The sequence below is a fragment of the Ctenopharyngodon idella genome, chromosome 3 (assembly GCF_019924925.1).
Source record: "Ctenopharyngodon idella isolate HZGC_01 chromosome 3, HZGC01, whole genome shotgun sequence".
NCBI classification, from domain to species: Eukaryota; Metazoa; Chordata; class Actinopteri; order Cypriniformes; family Xenocyprididae; genus Ctenopharyngodon; species Ctenopharyngodon idella.
The window spans coordinates 4,927,408-4,951,909 of record NC_067222.1 but is presented as its reverse complement, the minus strand read 5'-3'; the positions used below and the strand labels follow the sequence as shown (position 1 = coordinate 4,951,909).

At 35.6% G+C, this 24,502-nt stretch overlaps 1 protein-coding gene and 1 long non-coding RNA gene across 5 annotated transcripts in view; one reads left to right on the top strand and one right to left on the bottom strand.

Annotated features, from left to right (window-relative positions):
• LOC127508437 (uncharacterized) overlaps positions 1-24,502 on the bottom strand; it is a 527,778-nt gene that overhangs the window by 316,295 nt on the left and 186,981 nt on the right. The gene's annotated exons all lie outside the window — the stretch shown is intronic.
• Positions 1-24,502, top strand: part of LOC127508425 (protein shisa-6-like) — a 103,338-nt gene that overhangs the window by 64,883 nt on the left and 13,953 nt on the right. For 2 of the 4 annotated variants that reach the window (XM_051886317.1, XM_051886315.1), the window contains 2 exons: positions 20,295-20,357; positions 23,337-23,357. In XM_051886317.1, the coding sequence (XP_051742277.1) occupies positions 20,295-20,357; positions 23,337-23,357 (84 nt within the window). The remainder of the gene's footprint in view (positions 1-20,294; positions 20,358-23,336; positions 23,358-24,502) is intronic. The other 2 variants (XM_051886318.1, XM_051886316.1) reach the window with 1 other exon arrangement.

The window sequence follows — 24,502 nt, the reverse complement described above, 5'->3', positions numbered from 1 at the left end:
TTTTTTTTTCATTAGACATCTCCATTTTCTTTCCATTTAATCTTATTGGTGTCTGAGAAGCAGTTGAATTATTAAAGAGATCTCATTTGTGACTTTTCTGCTTCAGTGGAGTGTCTGTTCGTGTCTGATTTGATAAAACTTAAATAGGTCCTTTGCTGTCGCTCCACGTCTGAACGTGTCTTGGAGGTTGCAGGAGTCTAGCCTTGCCTCTGAGATGTTTGTTTCTGAAAACCACAGATAAAATGTATTACCATGCGCCATACAGCGTCCCTCCTGAACCCAGACTGAAATCCCACGCTTTATCAGGGACAAGCGTTTCAGAGCGCTGCTCTTTTCCTGCCATGTGCTTCCTGATATCTCGGGCACGTCGGATTGTGCTCGGTGTAGCGATGGGAGCATTATTGTGTGGCGTGCGCCGTGGCGTGTGCAGCCTGTGCTCGTGCTGTGTCCGGTGAAGGTGTTTGACTCCTGGGGATTTGGTCAAATGAATAGCAGTAACACAGATGATATCACACAGAGAGAGCGAGGCGTTAATCGATTCATCTGAGATGGGGCAGATCTGGGTTCACACTCGCTCGGTACAGGGCTTGTGTCATGCGAGCGTGATTTTCTGTGCTCTATTTTGAAATAAAAGAGTTTCTATGATGATCTGCAAAGTTTTGGAAGCATCAGTTAGAAAAAAGTGTGTATGAAGTTACAGTATAGCTATGACATTTTCCAGCTATTACCGTAAATTGAAAACATAAATTATTTGTTGTAAATATATTGTAATTAAAAAAAAAAAAAAAATGTTTCATGAAGAATATAAATATTTTTTTGATATATTTGACATTAATCCTTAACCCTAATTAACTCTTTTCCTGCCAGCATTTTTTAATAATTTTCACAAAACTTTCATGGCACCCAGAATATTTTGTTGTATGAAAATCTGAACATGCAAAAGAGAGAACAGAGCCTCTGCTTTTAAACAGTAATAACAATAATAAAAAGCATTTTATTCTACCTTAATGCATTCTTTTTTTTTTTTTTTTATCAACACTTCAATAAAAAAAGCAACATTTTGAACAAAAAAATGAGAAATTCACTCAGCCACTTTTATCGCTTGTTTCTGCTCCTTTTTTGCATGTGTTTTTGATCCAGAGATTCTGTACTCGTTCAGAAGATGTGTAATAGCGCCCCCTACTGTATAACAGTGAAAACACGGAAAGCCGGAAAATTCCGTCAATGGCAGGGAAAGAGTTTAAAATATTGCTGAAGAAAAATGTTACAAAACAACAAAATATTTGTCAAAAATATTGTTGTTGTTTATGCTTTTTTTCTGAGACTTATATTTCAACCCAAACTTGTCATAAATGGACAAACCCAACTGTTGAGTTACATTTTTAAATTAAATTTTTAACCCATTGGTTGGGTTTGTCCATATTTAACCCAAATTTGGGTTGAAACAACTGCATTTTTTAGAGTGTAGATAACTACATAACTACAGCAAAAATGTCTGCCGCTTTAAATGCTCAAGCTCTTCAAAGTCAGGTGGATTCTGATTGGCTGTGAATGTTTTTATCATTCATCAGCGGGGAAAATAAAAATTTGTTGTGAGAGTGTTTCCAGCGATATCGTACATCTGTGTCAATGTCGTTATAGTTGTGGTGTGAACTTCCCCATTCTCGCATTAGAATATTATAAAAATGTTATAGTTATTGTGATAGTTACTGAGGTGTACTCAGTCGTTTCTAACATTTAAAGGGGTAGTTTAACCAAAAAATTTAATTCTGTCATTGCGACTATCAGTGAACTATTCCTTTAAGATATTCTGAATGGTTGCTAGGTTATTGCTGGCCAGTTGTTAAAATATTCTGATAAGTGGTAACTAAGGTGTTGCTGGGTGGTTGCTAGGGTGTTCTATTATTAAGCTGTCATTAGGCAGTTGCTGGGGTGATCTGATTGGTCGTTTTCAGGTAGCATCATAAATCCACCCTACTTTGGCAAGGTTTTGATTTCTTTCTTTCCCAACATTAGCAGCGTCCTCCTCTCCACTTCTTAAACCTGCATACTGCAGTCAGCTGTGTGTATCTGTATCACGCGTCATCGCTTTCAGACGTTTTCTCATTTTCTGGCTCTTTGACTCCTGCCGTGTTTCTGTATCATGAGCTCGAGTGGCCGTTCAGTAGATGGAGATGGACTCCTACACTTTCTGAATGAAATGTCTCTCACAGACGCTCTATTCACGACAGTCCCTCAACAATCTCCTCCTCACTTTTAAAGGACTTTCATCATGAGAAACCAAAACCTGGATCTTTTGAAACAATAGAGTTTACTATGGAAGCTGGTTTCTACCATGAAATAAAAATAAAAAAGGTAATTGTGACTTTTTATCTTACAATTCTGACTTTTTTCTCAGAATTGTGAGTTATAAAGTCAGAATTGCATGATATAAACTCGCAATTGTGAGAAAAATGTCACTTTATATCTCGCAATTCTCACTTTATATCTCACAATTCTGAGTTTATATCATACAGTTCTGACTTTATGAGACGCAATTGCGAGTTTATATCATGCAATTCTGAGAAAAAAGTCAGAATTCTGTGATAAAAACTCAATTGCGAGAAAAAAATTCAAAATTGTGAGTTTATAACTCGCAATTCTGACTTTATATCGCAATTCTGACTTTATATCGCAATTCTGACTTTATATCACACAATTCTGACTTTATATCTCACAATTCTGACTTTATAACTCACAATTCTGACTTTATATCACACAATTCTGACTTTATAACTCGCAATTCTGACTTTATATCACACAATTCTGACTTTATAACTCGCAATTCTGACTTTATATCACACAATTCTGACTTTATAACTCGCAATTCTGACTTTATAACACACAATTCTGACTTTATAATTCACAATTATGACTTTATATCTCACAATTCTGACTTTATAACTCACAATTCTGTCTTTTTATCACACAATTCCGACTTTATAACTCACAATTCCGACTTTATAACTCGCAATTCCGACTTTATAACTCGCAATTCCGACTTTATAACTCACAATTCTGACTTTATAACACACAATTCTGACTTTATAACTCACAATTATGACTTTATATCTCACAATTCTGACTTTATATCTCACAATTCTGTCTTTTTATCACACAATTCCGACTTTATAACTCGCAATTCCGACTTTATAACTCGCAATTCCAACTTTATAATTCGCAATTCCGACTTTATAACTCGCAATTCCGACTTTATAACTCGCAATTCCGACTTTATAATTCGCAATTCCAACTTTATAACTCGCAATTCCGACTTTATAACTCGCAATTCTGACTTTATAACTCACAATTCCGACTTTATAACACACAATTCTGACTTTATAATTCACAATTATGACTTTATATCTCACAATTCTGACTTTATAACTCACAATTCTGTCTTTTTATCACACAATTCCGACTTTATAACTCACAATTCTGACTTTATAACTCGCAATTCCGACTTTATAACTCGCAATTCCGACTTTATAACTCGCAATTCTGACTTTATAACTCACAATTCCGACTTTATAACTCACAATTCTGACTTTATAACTCACAATTCCAACTTTATAACTCTCAATTCCGACTTTATAACTCGCAATTCTGACTTTATAACTCACAATTCCGACTTTATAACTCACAATTCTGACTTTATAATTCACAATTATGACTTTATATCTCACAATTATGACTTTATAACTCACAATTCTGTCTTTTTATCACACAATTCCGACTTTATAACTCACAATTCTGACTTTATAACTCGCAATTCTGAGAAAAAAGTCAGAATTGTGTGATTAAAAACTCAATTGTGAGAAAAAAAGTCCAAATTGTGAGTTTATATCTCGCATTTCTGATTTTATAACTCGCAATTCTGACTTTATAACTCACAATTGTGAGAAAAAACTTGTGAGATAAAAAGTTGTTTGTTTAGCTTCCATAGTTTATTGTTATATGAAAGCATATTGTAAAAGTCTGGACTAATATTATAATTAGACCACAAAGAAAGAAATAAAATGTTTATAATATGAGTCCTTTAATCTTGATTCATGAAGAGTTTTCTTCTTTTCTTTCTTGAGTTTTCTTCTGGGAATGAACACATCATGATTTTCCTCATTTAAATAATTCCCGCTCAAGGCGTATGCAAGAGGCGGGGCCTGGTTGAGTTAGTAGTGTGATAAAACTCATGGTTATAAGGGGTGTGACCTTTTCCAAACATGCTCGAAGCGGTTGACCAATCACAACACACTGGTCCAGCCGACCAATCAGAGCACATTGTGCTTTTCAGAAGGAGGGGCTTCATAGAGACAGGAACTGTAGTTTGCTGGTTTCAAGCATCTTGGAACAAAAGTTAAAAGAAAAGTTTTTGTGATGCTTCTAGGACGTCCACTGACATACAGCTGTATTTTATTCAAATAAAAGGTTGTATTGGGGTGAATTAGAGCTGTGCAGTCATACAGTAACAGGTGTTTCACATCACAGCTGTTTGTATATCCTGTATTTGCACAGCTGGAACACAGGCTTGACCAATCAGCATCCGGAACTAGTAATATTTGTACCATTATTGGTGATTATGCATAATTATTGGTGTATCAGCATCACATGCAATCATGAATTAGTCCATTCCTGCATCAAAGCCCTTGCTGGAGAGTGTAAGGCTGTAGTCATGTTAAATCAAACGCTTGTGTTTGTTTGTTTATCCAACCGGCCGCTGGTGGCTAATTAAGCGTTTAGCGCCTGATTACAGTTTTAGGCGGTTAAACGCTGTTCGCCTGCACACAAACTGACATGTTTCACACATCTGTTTTAGCACAGACCACCCAGCAGCTGTCATTGTTAGCTTAAGGAGCATCACGGTTTGTTTTTATTTTGACAAACACTCCTCTGAATGACTGCAGATGCTGTGAATAAGACATTGTTTTGAATAAGGCATTTTTTCCCAACTTCCATTTTAGTAATCAAGCATTAATTGAAATCATGAAACTTACACAATTTAACAATTTCTTAAAAAAAAAAAAAAAAAAAAACATTTTTTAGGGCATTATGAATTTTTTTTTTTTTTTTTTTCCAAATTCCATTTTATTTCTTCCCCAAATTCCTTTTTTTTTTTTTCTGTTTTACTCTTTCTGAATTTTTTTCAGTCTCATTTTTCCTGCATTCCGTTTTAATGGTTAAATTAAATTTGCTGTTCAAAATTTGCATGTTTTATTAATTTAAATCATGAAACTTGTACAATTTAACAACAATTTATTTAAAAAATATATATTTTGTAGGGTCCTATGAACTCCATATAATTTTTTCCCAAATTTTATTTCATTTTTCCCAAATTCCGTGTTTTCCATTTTTTCCTGGATTCTCTTTTAATGCTTTAATTTATTTATTTTTCTTCCATTTTAATTCTATTTGAATGATTTATTTAAATTTGTACTATCAAAAAGCATGTCTAATTCACTAAATTCATAAAAATTTAAAATGTTTATTATTTATCTTTTTTTTTTTTTTACATTAATAATGAATTTTACTTTCCAGAAATTGTCTTCCATTTTATTTTTTTCTTCCATTTTAATTCCATTTGAATGATTTCATTAAATTTTAACAATAAAAAAAACATTTGTAATTAATTAAATCCATACATTTTTTTTTAACAATTTAATTATTTATCAAAATGCCCTATATGATTAACCCCCTTTTTTTCTGGATTTTATGATTTAATACATATTTATTATCAAAAACAGTGGTAATCAATAAACATTAATTTAATTACTCTTTTAAAATGTAATCAAATGAAAATGTAACAATTCCTTAGCAACCAGAATACAGCGCAACCGAGGTTTACTGTTAAAACAGGGAAGAAAAATTGTGATATTCCTTAAAAAAATAAAGTTTTAATAATTGTATTATTATAAAGAAAGTATATAAACATGAAGTGGCTCGCCTCAGTGCCAGTTATTTCCCTCAATATGCTAATAAAGGTGCTTTAGTGGCACTTCCTCAGACAAAAGTCTTGGGCTGCTGTCACCAGCCTTTAATTAATGCCTGTTATTACCTGTGCTGGAGTGCTTGTGTTTATTTCAGAAGCACTAAGAGTCTCTCATCTCTATGGGCGGCTGCGCTAATACAGGCAGATAATCAATGGCGCTGTATAAGTCCTGCTCCAGCCGCCCCACTCCATCACAGCGTGTGTTTGAGAGGCCGGGGCAACAGCGCGCACTCTGGGGAGCCTGATAGTGCCGCATAAATCAAACGCCTCATAATAAATGCCGGGAGACGCTTGTTGGACGCTTCTGCCAGTCACGCACACGGATTTCGCAAACGCTCCCAAGCCAAAGTTAATTGGCTCCATTCCTCCGTGTCTATGAGGCGGCGTGGAGACACTTGATTAGGTCTCACCAAATCAATCGCCTCATACCAGACGCCATACTCGGCCGGACCGATAACCTGCTTATTTAAAAGGACCTGTTTTTGGAAAGGCACGTAACAGGAAGGTCATGTAAGAATGCGAAGGGCTTTTAAAAAGCTTTTACGGTGGACAGAATTTGGCAAGCTGTTGGGGAGTGCTTTTAAAAGAATCTCCCAAACAATCAATTACAGCAGAGAGATTACGGCAGACGTTCATAAACTTAATGCTGCGTTACATTCAAGGTCAGAAGGAGCTCATATGAAAGACCATTTAGCTTTGATACCATTAGCTTTGTAGGCTACCTTTCTATTTTAATTATTATTTTTTATTATTTAATTATTATGGTAAAATGTTTAATTAATTATATTATAGTTTAATTATTTTATATTTATAATTTTTTGCTATTCTTGTATTTTGTATATTGTGTTTTTTGTTTTTTATTATTTATGATTAATTATTATTATTATTTTAACATTTTTATAATTGTTTTTAAATTTTAATTTTATTTATATATATATATATAGTGACATGATAAAATTATTTTACAATTTGAAACGTCTTTGAAAACATCACATTTGCATCGTAATGGTTAAATTGAACAGCTGCAAAAGACTATTGTCACACAGAGTGCATTTATTCAGCAACCACAATCGCAAACAATATAGTCGAGATTCATGTTTAGATTTATTACAGTTCATCACTGAAGGTTTGATAGTAGATTTAGTCGCACCAAACACCACAAGCAGCTCGTGACAGATCACAGACTGACTGAATGACACTTTCATTTAATCAGAATATTTCAAATGGAGATCGCTGAACTCCAGCTTACTTGTTTTCAGATCATCTGTGCTTCCTCTGCAGTAGAGGGAGCGTGTGTGCATGGTTGCCAGATTGAAATGATCATGTTATCATGTAATGGCATTGGTGTCATCTTGTCATCGTCTCATCTTAGTCATGGGAAAAAAAATGGTAGTTAACAAACATTTCTTTTTATAGATTTCATTAACGAAATTAACACTCACATGCAATCAACCAATAGCAAACCACAACCATCCAATCAATTCCTGATGGACAAAATCAAGCCTCGCCCTACATTTGTTCTTGTTTCAGAAGCCATTTTACTTGGATATACGTCACAAGAGGGAAGGAAATACTATCACAACTTCCGTTTCGTGCTGACTTTAAGGTTTGTGATAGGAAATGGACTGCATAGAAACAAGAACAAATGGATCGGAGGTGGGCTGAATCAGGGCAGAAAACACTTTCTCACACTTACAGATCTTTGCTTGCAGAAGTAACACCAGCTTCAGCTTTATCAGAAGGACTTGATGATTCATTATTAGGTGTCTTGACAGTGATGACACATCTTGCTCTTTTTGTCGTAAAGCTCCAGGGTTGAAGGTGTTAATTTTACAAACTAGGTTAAATCCTATGAGGTCTTCCAGAACAGTTGCTCTCTGAACTGAATTAGATTATTCTCCATTTCGAGAGACAATAGATCACCGTGTTGTCCAGGGCGTCAGACTTTGGACGGCAGTTTTCTCCACCTTTGGTAGAAACGTGACTCTTTCCACTTTGCACTAACTGGTGTTTGTTAATTGCAGTTTATTGACGTTAGCGCTACTCTCTTGATGAGAACTGAGGAAAGCGATCGTGTCGTCCAACAGTCATTCACATGTGTTGTTTTGGATGTTTCATTGATTGTTTAATCAATAATTGATACGTCAGGAGATATGCTTGTGTGTGTCCATCTCTTGAGGCAAGATGCCAGATGATGTCGGCGTGATGTCATCGAACATACTATGCCTGCTCTGTACTAGTATGGATTTATTGACTGACCAAAGTGTGTGTGAAGCCTGTGTTGTGAGAGATATATAACTCTTTGGTGGTTGAAAGATTTTTAGAAACTGTGGCATTTAAAGAGGCACATATATCAATGCTAAAAAGTGTATTTTTATTTGATTCTTTTGACTCGAAAGGCTTTATTTAAGTAAAATTAAATAAATGGAGAACTGTGGAAGCTTGTTTCCGCCACTAAATAAAAAAATAAAAAAGGTAATTGTGACTCTCTGACTTTTTTTCTCAGAATTGCGAGATATAAACTTACAATTGCGAGTTATAAAGTCAGAACTGCGTGATTTAAAGTCAAAATTGTGAGATATAAATTTGCAATTCTGAGTCTTTTTTCCCTCACAATTATAACACGCAATTGCGAGTTTATAGCTCACAATTCTTACTTTAATACTCAAAATTCTGACTTTATAACTTGCAATTCTGACTTTATATCGAGCAATTCTGACTTTATAACTCAAAATTCTGACTTCGTAACTAGCAATTGTGAGTTTATATCTCGTAATTCTGAGAAAAAAAGTCAGAATTGTGAGATAAAAAGTCACAATTACCTTTTTTATTTCGTGGTGGGAAAAAGAGTTAATAGAGAACACACTTCTTCTTTTAAAAACATTAAAAAACAAAAATTTGACCCGAGAAAATCAATACTTTTATTCAGCAAGTATGCATTAAATTGATCAAAAGTGATGGTAAAAACATTTATAATGTTACAAAAGTTTTCTATTTTAAATAAATGCTGTTCTGTTGAACTTTCTGTTCATCCAAGAATCCTGAAAAAAATGTCACGGTTTCCACAAAAATATGATGACATTTTTGAACATTGATAATAATAATAAATGTTTCTTGAGCATCAAATCATCATATTAGAATGATTTCTGAAGGATCTCAAAAACATTAAAACAAACAAATATTTGACCCGAGAATGCCAGGATTGACCAATCAGGATGAAGTATTCCTGAGAGCTGTGCAATAAAACCCAGACATGTTCTTGACAGGTTTTGTGTGATTATCACAGGATAAACAACAGCCGTGTATGTAAGCATGGAAATTATGCATTCAAGTCTCGTCAGTGAAATGTCAGTACACAGTCAAAGGCAATCCATAATTGCCAAGTCATTTACAGATCTGTGGTGCAATTTTCCAGTTTGCGGCGTCTTCACAAAGCCTGACATTTCTCCCTCATTAGACTGTTTTATATTTCGTGCCTGTTCGCTGCAGCTTCGTGCCACAAACACGAGCCTAATTGGGAGGAAACATGCAAAGCAATTAATCAAACAAAATTAGGGCCAATGAGAATTCAGGAAAATAATCCACTTTGCATTTTTATATTCTCGTGCCATTACGCGCCTCTAACCAAACGTGAAGCTTGTTGTGTCAGTGGGGAAAGTTTTGATTAAGCCGCTCAGAATTAAAGTAGTTTATCATTCCCTGCTGCTCAAGAGATTCATTCACTCGGTTTGCAATCTTTTGACCGTTTTTTTTCCAGAAGCAGCACGGCGTAGGGTTGGGAGGACGAGATTGAGTTTACGGCTCTGCGTGCAGGGCGTTTTAAGAGACACTCGGCTTGAATTAGAGAGATCTAACATAGACGGCCATAGAAATCGCTCGAGTTCACTTCTGAAATGTGAAACTGTGCAAACCTACAGTATAAAGCCACATAGTGCATTAAAATCATTGTGATATTCACATCGCCAATCAAACTTTCCTGAGCTTCCTTTTTTGCACAAAACATCAGGTGTTTTCTCTCTTGCACTGAAACACAATCTCAGCTCCTCAGGCTCCTTCAGGATGTCCCGTCACATCAGCTCATGCTGCACCCCGGCGATTTAACTGAAGAAAGTTGGCTGACATCCAATGTTTAACATCTCAGACAATCAATTAAACATTGTAGACTTGAAGCATCCTTTGGATGTAAGGGAACGTAACACTGAATATAATCTGCGTAACAGTGGTATGAAACATTATAATTTCTAAAAATGGTATACAGCGGAAGAATGTATAAAGAAAATAAAACAGGACCCAAAATTGAGCCCTGTGGTACCCCATATAAAACTGGTGCATGAGTTTATAGCTCTGCGTGCAGAGCGTTTTAAGAGACTCTCGGCTTGAATGAGAGCGATCTGATATAGACAGCCATAGAAATCGCTCGAGTTCACTTCTGAAATGTGAAACTGTGCAAACCTACAGTTTGAAGCCACAAAGTGCATTAAAATTGTTGTGATATTTACATGGTCAATCAAACTTTCCTGAGCTTCATTTTTTGCTGTTTTGCACAAAACATCAGGTGTTTTCTCTCTTGCATTGAGACACAATCTCAGCTCCTCAAGCTCCTTCAGGATGTCACATCAGCTCACGCTGCACCCCGGTGGCCGGAGGAATCACTGCGTAGAGATAAAGACAGTTTTGAATGATGTTACTTCTTTCAAATTGAGGAAGACATCAATTAAATCTGTGCTTATCTCTACATGCAAGCCAATGAGAACCGGATCCCAGCTGCATCACGCCATGACCTGCCAATGATGGATAACACGGCTGGAACGGAGCTTAGTCACGCTTCTGAGCTCAACACTCCTTTCTGATTAGAGTTTATTCTCTTTCTGTCACTGTGGAATGTAAATTATGTTATAATCTACATGTTCATAGCATGCATGTTTAGGCCTGTATTTATGTACTTGCACTACCATTCAAAGGTTTGGGGCAGTGTTGCCAAGTCTGCATTTTTACCTGCAGAATTAGGCTACTTTAACAGTGTAGCCGTGGGTTGTTTTTCATGTCCGTGGGTTGAAGCAACCCCAATAATGTGTTAGCCCCTGGAATGCTAATTTTACCAGGGGAACCCTGCCAAAAACCAGTCAACCTTAAGACTATTGGTTGATCGGAGGTCTCTGGATATATTATGATGAAATGAAAGAAGATCAGAAATATATAGAGGAGCCAAACCATGCAGACCCTTGTAAACAAACAATAATGAATGAACTGAATACAATGTTTGGCTGGGAGCCAGTGGAGAGAGACCAGCACTGGTGAAATATGTTCCCTCTTCTTTGTTCCAGTCAACAGTCTAGTGGCAGCATTTTGGACAAGCTGAAGATGTGACAGTAGAGACTGTGAAACACCCAAGTACAATGCATTACAATGATCCAATCTGGATGAAATGAAAGCATGTATTAAAGATTCCATATCTTTGGATGATAAGAATGACTTCATTTGAGTTATATTCTTTAGATGATAGAAGCAAATTCTGACCACAGCATTGATCTGTTTTTCAAAAGTCAAAGCAGAAGTTTCTAGCATGTGTATGAAGGTTAGTAGGTTTTAGTTTACTCTCTATAGAAGCAGAGGGGCCAAAAATTAAGACTTTTTTAACGTCTTTGCTTCGTTTAACTGAAAAATTTGGCTGACATCCAATGTTTAACATCTCTCAGACAATCAATTAAACACTGTAGACTTGAAGCATACTTTGAATGTCAGGGAACGTAACACTGAATATCATCTGTGTAACAGATGAGACATTATAATTCCTAAAAATGGTATACAGAGGAAGCTTGTGAAATGAAAATAAAATAGGACCCAAAATTGAGCCCTGTGGAACCCCATACAAAACTGGTGCATGAGATGATGAATAGTTGCCAGTCTCCACAGAAAAGGTTCAATCCTTTAAATATGAAGCAAACCAATTTAAAGCACAACCCTGGATCCCAATAAGCTCTAAATGATTTAAAAGAATGCCATGATCAAGAGTGTCGAATGCCGCGCTGAGATTGAACAAAATTAGAACAGCATTACCAGAGTCGACAGAAAGCAATAGATCAGTTAATACTTTGAGCAACGCAGACTCTGTGCTATGCTGTGCTCTAAAGCCAGCCTGATATTTATCAGAAGAAGAAAGCTGGTTAAATGCAACCTTCTCCAAAACTTCTGATAAAAATGATCATTTAGAGATGGGACGATAATTATTAAGGAGTGTTGGATCAAGATTTGCCTTTTTGAGTAGCGGCTGCACAATGGCACATTTGAAATAAGATGGGACTATTCCACTGGTCAAACTATTATTCATTATTGATAAGAAACTGGGACTGATAATGTAAAATGTATCTAATAAAAGACGAGGTTGGACAACGTCCAATGAACAAGAGGTGGGCTTCATTTGTTGGAGAGTTTGTACTGTGAGACACTGGGGTTCAGATAAATATGATAAAATTGGTGAGGGCTGAGAGAAATCCAAAGAAGAGGGGAAAATACATGAAATGCACTTTTGAACTTTAAATTAAAAAAATGCATCACGGTTTCCAGAAAAAAATGAAGCAGCACAACTGTTTTTCAACACTGATAATAACTAAACTTTTGAATGGTACTGTATATATTATATCTCGTATTTCTCTCTCTGTGTGTATATATATATATAAAGTATTAATCTACAAACAAGAAAAAGCATTTGCAACCCATATTTCTTCTATAATCTGCAATTTTCTGAGTAAAACAGGAAATTCATCTAGAAGGGATTCAGGACAGGACTTGATTTTATCCTGCAGGAATTGATTGGATTGTCAGAATTGTGTGTTACATACAGGAATTGATTGGTTGGATTGGTGGTTTCAAAAAATATGAAGTTGTAAATAAAAGTTGTATCAGATACAGAGCTCGTTATTTGGGTTTCATGAAAGATCACCATGACGAAGGTTTTCCTACTGTGCGCTGATGAATTGTGCATGATATGACCAGGAATGTGCATTAAGAAAGTAAATAAACAGGGTCAATTTTGGTTTGGTGTTGACTTTAAAGCAAGTTGATTCCTCCATCTGTTCCGGACAGAAATTAGAGCTCTTCTGAAAGGGCTGCTGGCGGGATGGAGGCAAAGCCGCACAGAGCAGTTTGATCCCCATTGCCAGCTGAGAGCTGTGAAATGGCCCGTTCCCCCTGCAGACCGTCAATGTAGGGCACTTACATTTAGAAAGCGGCCTGGATGTGAGCTCTCGCTCTTAAAGCAACAGACAGCTGCTGCTCCTGTGCCAATGCGATGCTGAAAGGTGCTGTAAAGGCCTCCCGCTGCAAATCTAACTGGTTGAGGAGAGATGTGTGCTATTCATTTTCTGAACAATTTGACTTGAACGGATGACTTACTTTGAAGGAGGGACTGAGCCACCTATAGAGACCAGAATATTATAGAGATTTAAAGCACCTATTATGCAAAATTCACTTTTATATTGTTTTTGAACATATTTATGTAGTGTGTGTAAACAACCACCACCCTATTGTGGTAAAAATCCATCCACTCTGTTATTTTCCCCATGAAAATGAGCCATTCAGGAATGTGCTCCAATGTGACGTCACATTGCACAGGCCCCACCCATGACTCTGCCCTATTAGCGTAGCTCCTCCCCTGAGTGAGCAGTACACAGTCCATCATGTTTATCTCCTCGCCAGAGCATTTAACAGCAGCTTTTAAGTAAGAAATATATTCTAAAGTTATTCCACCAAGAGCAGTGAGTGATTTTCTGTTTTTCTTTTGTTGTTTGATTCATATTAACAGCATATATAGCAGTAGGTACTGTATATTATGCTGCTGTCACTTTAATACACAGATCTAATATGCGATTTTTTACTTGCTGTTTACATTCACAGACATAACCGACAGTGTTTATGTAAACTTTGAGTGTTTTTAACAGTTTAAGTGCAATAAGACGTGAAAGAGAACTTAGTTTAATACTCATGCGCCATCTGACATCCAGTTTCTGTGCACGTGCTTCGAGTGTGTGAGCTCAGAAAACCTATATCAGAAGTTTAGACTGATACAGCTTTAAAACGCATGCAGTTTAAGTGCAATAAGACGTGAAAGAGAATTTAGTTTAATACTCACAGGACGCGCCGTCTGACATCCAGCTTTCTGTACTTGTGCTTTGGATGTGTGCGCTCAGAAAACCATATATCAGAAGTTTAATATTATAAAGCGACGAGAATACTTTTTGTTTGCCAAAAAAACAAAATAACGACTTTTCAACAATATAGTGTTGGGCCGATTTCAAAACACTGCTTCGGAGCTTTACAAATTGAATCAGTGATTCGGATCTCCTATCAAACAGCTAAACTGCTGAAATCATGTGATTTTAGCGCTCTGAATCACTGATTTGATTCGTAAAGCTCCGAAGCAGTGTTTTGAAATCGGCCCATCACTATATTGTTGAAAAGTCGTTATTTTGTTTTTTTGGCGTAAAGTATTCTCGTCGCTTTATAATATTAAGGTAGAACTACTGAACTCGCATGAACTGTTTTAAATATGTTTTTAGTACCTTTATGGATCTTGAGAGAGGAAGTACTATTGCTGTGAATGCAGGCCTCAGTGAGCCATCGGATTTAACCAAAATATCTTAATTTGTGTTCTGAAGATGAACAAAGGCCTTACGGGTGTAGAACGACATGAGGGGGAGTAATAAATGACATTATTTTCATTTTTGGGTGAACTAACCCTTTAATACTCAAACGACGCACCGTCTGACATCCAGTTTCTGTGCGTGTGCTTCAGATGTGTGTGCTCAGAAAACCATATATCAGAAGTTTAGATTGATATGGCTTTAAAACGCATGCAGATAATAACTTTCATGATGATGAAGAACTGCAATGTCATGTGAACGTGACCGCGATAGAGATGATAATCAAACCAAACAGATGTTTTAGTTTTTGGCAGAGTATCCGAGGCACAAGCTGTAAAGGCTCTGCCCTCTTCTGGAAAGTGGGGCGGGGAGCAGCAGCTCATTTGCTTTTAAAGCTATATCCACTCAAATGGGCATTTACAACATAATATAATAAATGATCTGTGTGGTATTTTGAGCTGAAACTTCACAGACACATTCTGGGGACACCTGAGACTTATATTACATCTTGTAAAAAGGGACATAATAGGTCCTCTTAAATGGTGCAGGACGCCTTTCACTTTATCTCGTTAGCAATAGCTTTGAAACAGCCTGGCAACCACCCAGATTTATTTATTTATTTATTTTTTTGCATACAGTCAAACACATATGCCGAAACATATGGGTGAAGCTTATGAAAAAACATGTCCATGTTTCACCCCAGAATCAAATAGATAAATATAGAGAAATGTTTTGCAGTAAGAAAATGAAGCTTATAGGAGCATTAGGTTTTTTGCATAGTGACCAGGTTTATTTTAGTATCATTGATATATAGGTGCGTTCATGCCATGTCGTAATTACCGTAGTTACAAGATTTCGATTTGTAAAATGCATTCACATCCTTGTAGAACTTGTAATTATGACTTGTAAATGGGTGATTTTGAGTTTAACTGAGTAAAAACTGAGTGCTCCGACTTGTACCACCTGACCACTGTAGATTCGTTTAGGCATTGATAGAAACACATAATTCAGAGTCTGATGACGTGAACAGCTCCAAGTACAACGTCACAGTTGTGGAATCTGGAAATTACGGTAATTATGATATGGGGTGAACACAGCATATATAGGTTGTTTTTAATATTTTGAATTAGAATTTATTTTTGTATTTTCTATTTTCATTTTAGTTAAAGTTTTAGTCATTTTGTTGTGTTTTTGTCACTTTTATATTTAGTTTTTTTTACATTTTTTATATTGTGTTTTTGTTATTTTTGTGTTAATTTTAGTTGTTTTAGTATTTCACCTTGAACTAAATGAAAGTGAGAAATGTTGTTTTGGCAACTAGATTAAAGTTTTTTTATATTTTATTATTTATTTATTATTTCAGTTCATTTTTGTTTTATTTCAAGTAATGAAAATGTTTTTATGGTTTTATTTTTAGTTAAAGATAATAAACCTTATTTATTGACATTCATTTTTCTTTATCCAAAATATAATTTTAGCTATTAGGGTGAATATGTGAGGCATAATCATTCAGGCATTATAGCTAAATAAATAATCTTTTTTTATGATGGATAATATCAAGCAATATCACAGTAAGATGAAGAAATATTTTTTTTGGAGAAACCTGTTTGACTCTGAGAGCTGTTTAGTCAGAGCATCAGTGATATTTTCAGCTGTGTTGTTTTATTGAAATGAATAGAAGCTCATGTTAATCAGGTCAGCTGGAGTGTGTTGTACAGTAGTGGCCGCTCGGAGATCTCTCAACGTTTGATTAACATCCACAAGTGTTTGCAGCCTGCAGGACACTTCAGAAAGTGGTTTGTTCAAGCCTTGGGGAATATTGTCACTGTCTGTTGAATAACTCTGCCTTTTTTCTAAGTACAGATTCATTTATGTGCTAGACTGAATTCACTGAATGATTCACACAATTTACATAACATATTTAATACACAAAGCAGCACTGTGTGTTTTATTAAAGGAATAGTTTCACCCTCATGTCTTTCCAAACCTGTACTTTCACAAAATGAGACTCTGTTCTTTCCCAAAACTTCATGTTTCTAAAAAGCTATTAAATGATTTCAGAATATAGCACACAAATATGGATTACTATTATGATGCTTTTAACAGTCTACAGGCATTGAAACTGATCATTTTAATTTCTCGGCGTGATCGTATAATGAATTCACACCCGTACGTGTCGCATAGCTGACATGGAGGGCGAGGGTTGTGACCTCTGTCAGCAAACACCCTGTTTTTAGGAGACAAGAGGATGTAGAAATAACTTCCAGCGCTTGAGGGGTTGTTTGACATTTGGTTTTGACACCAGGGCTAAGAATCTTCATCAAAATATGTAAATTCAGAGAATGCACCACTTGAAAGCAGCTTAAAGGGACAGAATGTCACATTGAAGAGCACCATTTTTTAATTGACATCTGGTGGAGGGAAGATGAATTAAATGTGCGCCAATAATTAATTAATTTTTTGTTTCGATGGGCACTACAACTTTGGTCTAGGAGTTTTTTTCTTAATGTTATCTATCTATCCGTCCGTCCATCCAACTTTCGTTACACCGTGTCCTGACCAGATGCGCCGCGATGCCGCAAAATGCGATAAAAGGTATCTTTTCCATGTTAATCTGAGTTTTTGTCCTAACAAGCCACAACGGCGACACGCGACGATTCTATTTTAGAAACGGTTATTTCTCCGCAACGTCGCGGCTGGAACAGCAACACAAAGTATGGTAATGATACTGTTTATGTGCTTTATTTAATGTTAAAAGCATCTAATGTGAGTTTGAATATCATTCTGTGTTCCCAGCTTTTCAGCTGTAATGAAAACAACACTGGCTAATTCACCTCAGATCTTGAAAGTACATAAATGGGCACAAGAATGTTCAAACTGTCAACTAACAAGTGTATTCTATGACAAAGATCGGTTCAGTCACTCCGTATGTACTTTAAATAATGTTTAAATGGTGTAATATTTATGAATTTTACTAAGTACTTGCCCATTTCATTGTGTCTGCTGTGATCTTGCCGAGAGAGCCCGCCCACACTCTCTTCTGATTGGCTGTGGTTTTTGATTGATTTTATCGCTTCTCATTGTCGCGTCGCATCTAGTGTGGCCAGTCAAATTGCTCGTCGCTGGAATCTTATCGCATCGTGTCTAGTTAGGACACGGTGTTACTGTTGAATCTCTTGAAATCACTTTAGAAAAAATCAGTGGAACAATACTTCAGTGGACAGTCCCTGTTGTGCTTTATTTAATGTGTATTATCCAGATATTGGCACAGATTCCACCGCTGCATGTAGGGACTGCCGTGGTTTGACAGCGTGTGTTGTTGTTCTGTCAACGTTGAGCTGAAGATGTTTTGGATCACCATTTGAAGTTAATTGATCCCATCTCTGCATGTTCAAAAACAAACTTTCGGAAAGCTGTTTTCAGGCGTCATGTAAAGCTTTTTTGTTTCTGCAATGTTCCATCCAGAGATATTTCTTCTTTCAAGCGGTCTCCTGACTTTCTTGTCATTTCGGATGAAAAGCAGGTTTCGGTTTGTGTAGTGAGGCTGCAAAGTGTGTTGTGTGTGTCCGTGTGAAGCAAAGGAAAGCTGTTTCCTGTCTGAAATCACCAAACAAGTTCATTTACGCAGCAGAGTGAAGATAGGATAATTGGTCCCTTGATCAAAGCGGGCTGTTTGAGTGGGACAGCAGCTAGCGGTTCTGCCGATTTAGCATGCAGCGCTACATTGTGTAATTGGACTGTTTTCTGCTGTGGAAATGCACCTAATCATCTGCACTTGTCTGTTCTGCTTTCACCCTCAAATCCACAAACCAGAAGAGACCAAACAAGCTCTGTGATGGTTGAAAACTGCTCACTGATTACACCAAACACAGCGTGTTTTTCCTCTTTGTGTTTTGAGTTGCATAGCCGGGACATCCAAGTAAATCTTTGTTTTAGAGTGATTTTCATTGAGTCTTCTCATTAATGTCAAAGAATATCATGCGCATGTTGTTGTTTACACGTTGTTTTTCACTCTAAGTGCTCCAAGAGGATTGTTGTAACCGGATAATCTGTCATTGCTGATTTGCCTCTGCATTGTAGGAAAATTGAACTGGGTCAAATCTGCTGATGTTAATCACATGTTATTGACAATCTTGTTGGCTAATGAGATATAATTGTGTAAATGACACTGAAGTGTCATGGGGTCGCCTTTTATTTGTCTACTGAATGCAAGAGTGTTACATAAAACCCTTAGATGAGTCCTTAAAAAATAGCAAGCGTGATTCCAAACCTCAGAACATTAAAACGCTCTTGAATATCATGTTGATTTACCTTTACAATACAGCTGTGATAATAGGTAATAGTGTTTGCTATGTCAGTTGACCCTTCGCAAAGACCCGCCCCTGTAGTTACTGTTGCTACATTCGACAGGACTCTCACGCCACACATCATGTTCTCGTGCAGTGAAAAATACATCACAGAGCAAAGAGGACACTGACTACGTTCCAACAGACAAGACAGAGAAGGTTACTTTTGGAATGAAACAAATTTTGTAATTTTTTAAAGAAATTCAAATAATAAATACAGTTTTGTGGCCCTGACAGATCGCTGTAGCGCCTCAGTTCAAGCGGCAAATTAACCGATCATCTCTTCCTCTTTACTACTAGTTGTAGCACAAAATAAACATGAATGAACATCAGAAGGTATGTTGTTTGAACCACGGAAAAATGGCAATACACACTATTTTTCAAGTTAAAGTCCACCAGTGTTAATCTACTAACTCTACTGTCTGGTTTGTTTGTCAGACAAAATGGCAGATTCTGCGTTATGATTGGTCAGATCGCCTGTCAATCAAATACCTGGCAAAGGGTTGATTGCTTTTGCTTAAAGTATTTGTAACTCTTCCTGCAGCACTATCACTATACTAGTGAAAAGTTTTTAACTGTTTTTACAAATATTTGAAGCAGCACAACTGTTTTCAACATTGATAAGAAATGTTTCATGAGCAAATCATCATATTAAAATGATTTTTGAAGGATCATGTGACACTGAAGACTGGAGTAATGATGCTGAAAATTCAGCTTTGATCACAGGAATAAATTACAACTTAACATATATTCACATAGAAAACACTTATTTTGAATTGTAATAATATTTCACAATTTTACTGTTTTTTTTTTTTTTTTACTGTATTTTTTGATCAAATAAATGCAGCTTTAGTGAGCAGAAGAAACTTCTTTTTAAAATTTTCCAAACTTTTATGTACCCCGTATCCCTGAGATCATATAGTTTAATTTCAGTTGCAAGAGTAAACCCTGATTAGCAGAAATGGAGCAATATCGGTTTTATTATTTTTTGTTTAAAGGCTTTAAAGCTGGAGTTATTACAGTTTATTTGTTGATTTAATCTTGTTTTCCTCTCTAAAGCTTTTCTATACGTGTTCTTGATGAGTCTCAGGGGATTTCTGCTCTTCTTTTGGGTGCTTTACAGATGTTTTCTACTGTAAACAAAGACATATTGTCTTCCAGAAGCAACTGCCGAATGGAAAAAGTGTCATGTTTTCTGTGTAGAAATGGCAAAGACTCTGTCATGTTGATTAATTAATATGGAATACATTAAACCACACCAGTTTTTCCTTCGTTTTCTTTTGACAGATAACCATCCACACGACTACACCAGCCATCTGGATCTCACTGGGTCACACACACCTAAAATCGGTGAGTTGTTTAACACCTTTGCTTCCAGCAAATGAATTCATTCGTTTTGTCCGCAGTATGTGCTGCTTATGAAATAACTCTCAAAAGTGGCTCAGAGTTTAATTGATTTATGACGACATCAGTGTCTTCCACTTGCAGATGTTTTGAAGTGTGAAGAACATGGTGGATAATATCAGTGCGATGTAATTAATGGAGCTAGATTTTATCTCCAGAAAAGATTTTCGTAATTAGCCTCATCAAATGAGCACTGATAATCTCCATTACTTAAGATGCTTAACTCCCCGACAGTCCTCAAGATCAGAGACGGCTTTCACCAAAAATGTGATTGGGGAAAAAAGCAGGGCTTTGACAAAAAACAGTCTCTTGACAGGAAATTAAAAGCTTAGCCTGTAAATGGCCTGCTAGCAGGGAGGTTTCTGTAACAAAACAGTATGCTAATCGGATCTGCACAGTTTGCAGACGTTATTGAAAAGCCACAATTGTAATTATTCGGACTATATCTCGCCTTCACAAATTTGATTTTGTGTGAAAAAGCTTTTCAGACTGTAAGCACACTTCTCTCTCGGTAGAGCGGCGATACCATTAGCTTTTGCACTCAATTAAATAAGCCTCTTTGTGTGCTTATCATTGGAAACAAACTAGAGCAAGTTGATATCAGCTCATCCCCAATAATAATGGAGGGTCATTCCACGTCAAATCAATGTCAGGTCATTCCATGTCAGGTCCCCGGCTAAAAATTTTGATTTTAATGTTTGTTTGTTTTTTTCTGGTGAAAAAAATACATAAATGGAGAATAAAGACAAAATATTAAATTCCATGGATGTATATTTACAGAGTAATTCACTATTTTGTTGAGGGGGGTCAAAATGACGGGTTTCACCTTAGATTTGGAGCCAGATTACAGGTGTGTAAAAATGACTTTAGAAAGAGGGCAGCATCATTATTTTATTTTCACACAGAGATTGGTAGGTATAATAGTTAAATCTGTTGACTTTAGCAGTCTTTGTTGTATTACATGCCAATGGTGACAGTTCAAAAATGGGGAGAGAAGCACTTTTCATGTTTTTTTTCTCCAAAGTTTGCATGTCTGTAACTCAAGAAATATTAAAGATATCTTAATATCATTTTAGGTTTTGGTTTTTCACTTTGGTGTCTTCGTTTATAAGACCCTATATTGTTCAAATCCAGACATATGAGGATTTTAGTATGGCTCCATGAATAAATTGTACACATTTTCAGTGGCATTATATGGTTCAATCCCAGATACAGGCATCCCAAAGCAACTCCATGTCCAAATTGTTGAATTTTACCCATTTTCAATAGTCAAAATCCAAAGGAAGTTCACTTTGCATACAGCTGTTTTTTTTTCTTTTAAAGAGGAATGTCTGAAGAACAAATAATGCTGAAACTAGAAATGTATCTTATTTCCCTCTATCAAAACATCTGAATACAACACACCTCTCTAAGTGCCAAAAATATTCTTTTTCTAAAGTTTGTGTGCCTGTAACTCAAGAAGTATTAAATATATCTTAATATCCTTTTAGATTTTGGTTCTTAACAAACTTTTCTTTTGAAATCTTCATTTTTAAGGCCCTATATGATTCAATTCCAGAGATAAGGGGATCTCAATGTGGCTCCATTTGCAAATTGTTGAATTTTACCCAATGTGTCACTTTGCATACAGCTGAAAAAGAAAATGTCATTTTGTAATGATAAAATTGCCATTTTAACTGCCATCTACAAAATAGTGGATTGTCTATAACTCAAGAAATATTAAAGATATCTTAATATCCTTTTAGGTTTTGGATTTTCACAAACTTTTCTTTTAGTGTCTTCATTTTTAAGGCCCTATATCGTTCAATTCCAGAGGATTTCAGTGTGGCTCCATGAATTGTACACATTTTCAGTGCCCCTATATGGTTTAATCCCAGATATGGGGATCCCAACGTGACTCTATGTCCAAATTGTTGAATTTTACCCATTTTAAATTGTCAACATCAAAATGAGGTTCACTTTGTATACGGCTGATTTTTTTCTTTTGAAGAGGAATGTATGAAGAACAAATAATGATGAAACTAGAAATGTATCTTGTTTCCCTATATCAAAACAATTGCATAAAACATTCCTGTCTGAGTGCCAAAAATATTCTTTTTCCAAAGTCTGTGTGCCTGTAACTCAAGAAATATGAAAGATCTCTTAATATCCTTTTAGATTCTGGTTCTTAACAAACATTTATTTTGTAATCTTCATTTTTAAGGCCCTATATGGTTCAATCCCAGAGATATGGGGATCCAAATGCAAATCAGTGTCCAAATTGTTGAATTTTACCCATTTTCAATGGTCGAAATCCAAATGAGGTTCACTTTGCATACATCTGTTTTTTCTTTTTCTTTAAAAGAGGAATGTCCGAAGAACAAATTTAGTTGAAACTAGAAATGTGTCTTGTTTTCTTTTGTCAAAACAACTGCATAGAACATTCCTGACTGAGTGGCAAAAATATTCCTTTTCTAAAGTTTGTGTGCCTGTAACTCAAAAATATGAAAGATATCTTAATATCCTTCTAGATTTTGGTTCTCAACAAACTTTTCTTTTGTAAGGCCCCATATGGTTCATTCCCAGAGATATGGGGATCTCAATATGACTCCATGTGCAAATTGTTAAATTTTACTCAATGTGTCACTGCATACAGCTGAAAAAAAAGTCATTTTGTAATGATAAAATTGCCATTTTAACCACCCTCTCCAAATAGTGGATTAATAAGTAAATATACATCAATGACATTTAATACTTTGGCTTTCATCTCAATTATATTTGTCTTTCTACAGAAAAAAAAATAATAATAATAATATTAGCGAAAACTAAAATTTTAGCCTGGTAAGTTTCGGAAATTTGGTTGATCTGACACAGAATGACCCTATAATATGTCACACCATGAATTAAAAAGTTACTGATTTTGTTTTTCTCACTTGGGTTTGTTAGGACACCGAATAGAGCACTATGGTAAGTAGTACACATGTTGTTGCACATGTGTATAATTTCTCATTCTCATTATAGTCTGTGAATGTAGAGTTGAATCTCTATGTGTATAATCTCTCAGTGTTGGTCTTTTTAAGTGTTCAGTCGCTCTGTGTTGGTCTCTGTACTTGTACAATGTCTGTGTTGGTCACTACACTACAAAAAAAAAAGCAAAAAAAAAAAAAAAAAAAAACTGTTTTGACTTGTTTTCCAGTACAGATATCTAAAACATTCTTAAATCAAGATACATTTACTTGAGATGCAAAATTACGTAAGGTCTTAAGTCTTGTTTTCTGAATAAGGTATCAAAATTAAGTGAGTTTATACTTAAAATACATTGGCAACATATTTGATTTTGTTTTAAGCATAAAGTCACTTAATTTTGATAATTTTTCCAGAAAACAGACTTCATATCTGATGTAGTACTTCTTATTAATAGTTAGTAAAGTAGTTGTTAAGTTTAGGTATTGGGTAGGATTAGGAATGTAGAATATGATCATGCAGAATAAGGCATTAATATGTGCTTAATAATCACTAATAAACAGCCAATATTCTAGTAATATGCATGCTAATAAGCAACTAGTTAAAAGGCCCTAAAATAAAGCATTACTGAATATTTTACTAAAAACAAGACTAAAATACTTATCAGAAAGAATATCACTTTTGCCGTGTATATGTGGTCTGACATATGTGTGCCTATGTAATGTCATGTACACTCTAAAAATGCTGGGTTAAAAACAACCCAAGTTGGGTTGAAAATGAACAAACTCAGCAACTGGGTTGTTTTAACCCAGCAGTTCGGTTAAATGTTTGCCCAACCTGCTGGGTAGTTTTATTTAACTCAACTATTGTTTAAAAATTACTGTATTGCTTAAAATGAACCCAAAGTATGTTAGATAACATTATAACATTTATTAATAAGTTTAATGAATAATAATAAAAAAAAAATAAACATTTATTAAATTGCTTATTAATAAATGTTCACCTTTTGATTATTATTGTTGCCTCTAGTAATTATGTGTCTGATTTTTAATTTCCACCCTATTTTGGGTTCATTTTAAGCCAGTCATATAGTATTTTTTAAACAATAGTTGAGTTAATAAAACTCCCCAGCACGTTGGGCAAACATT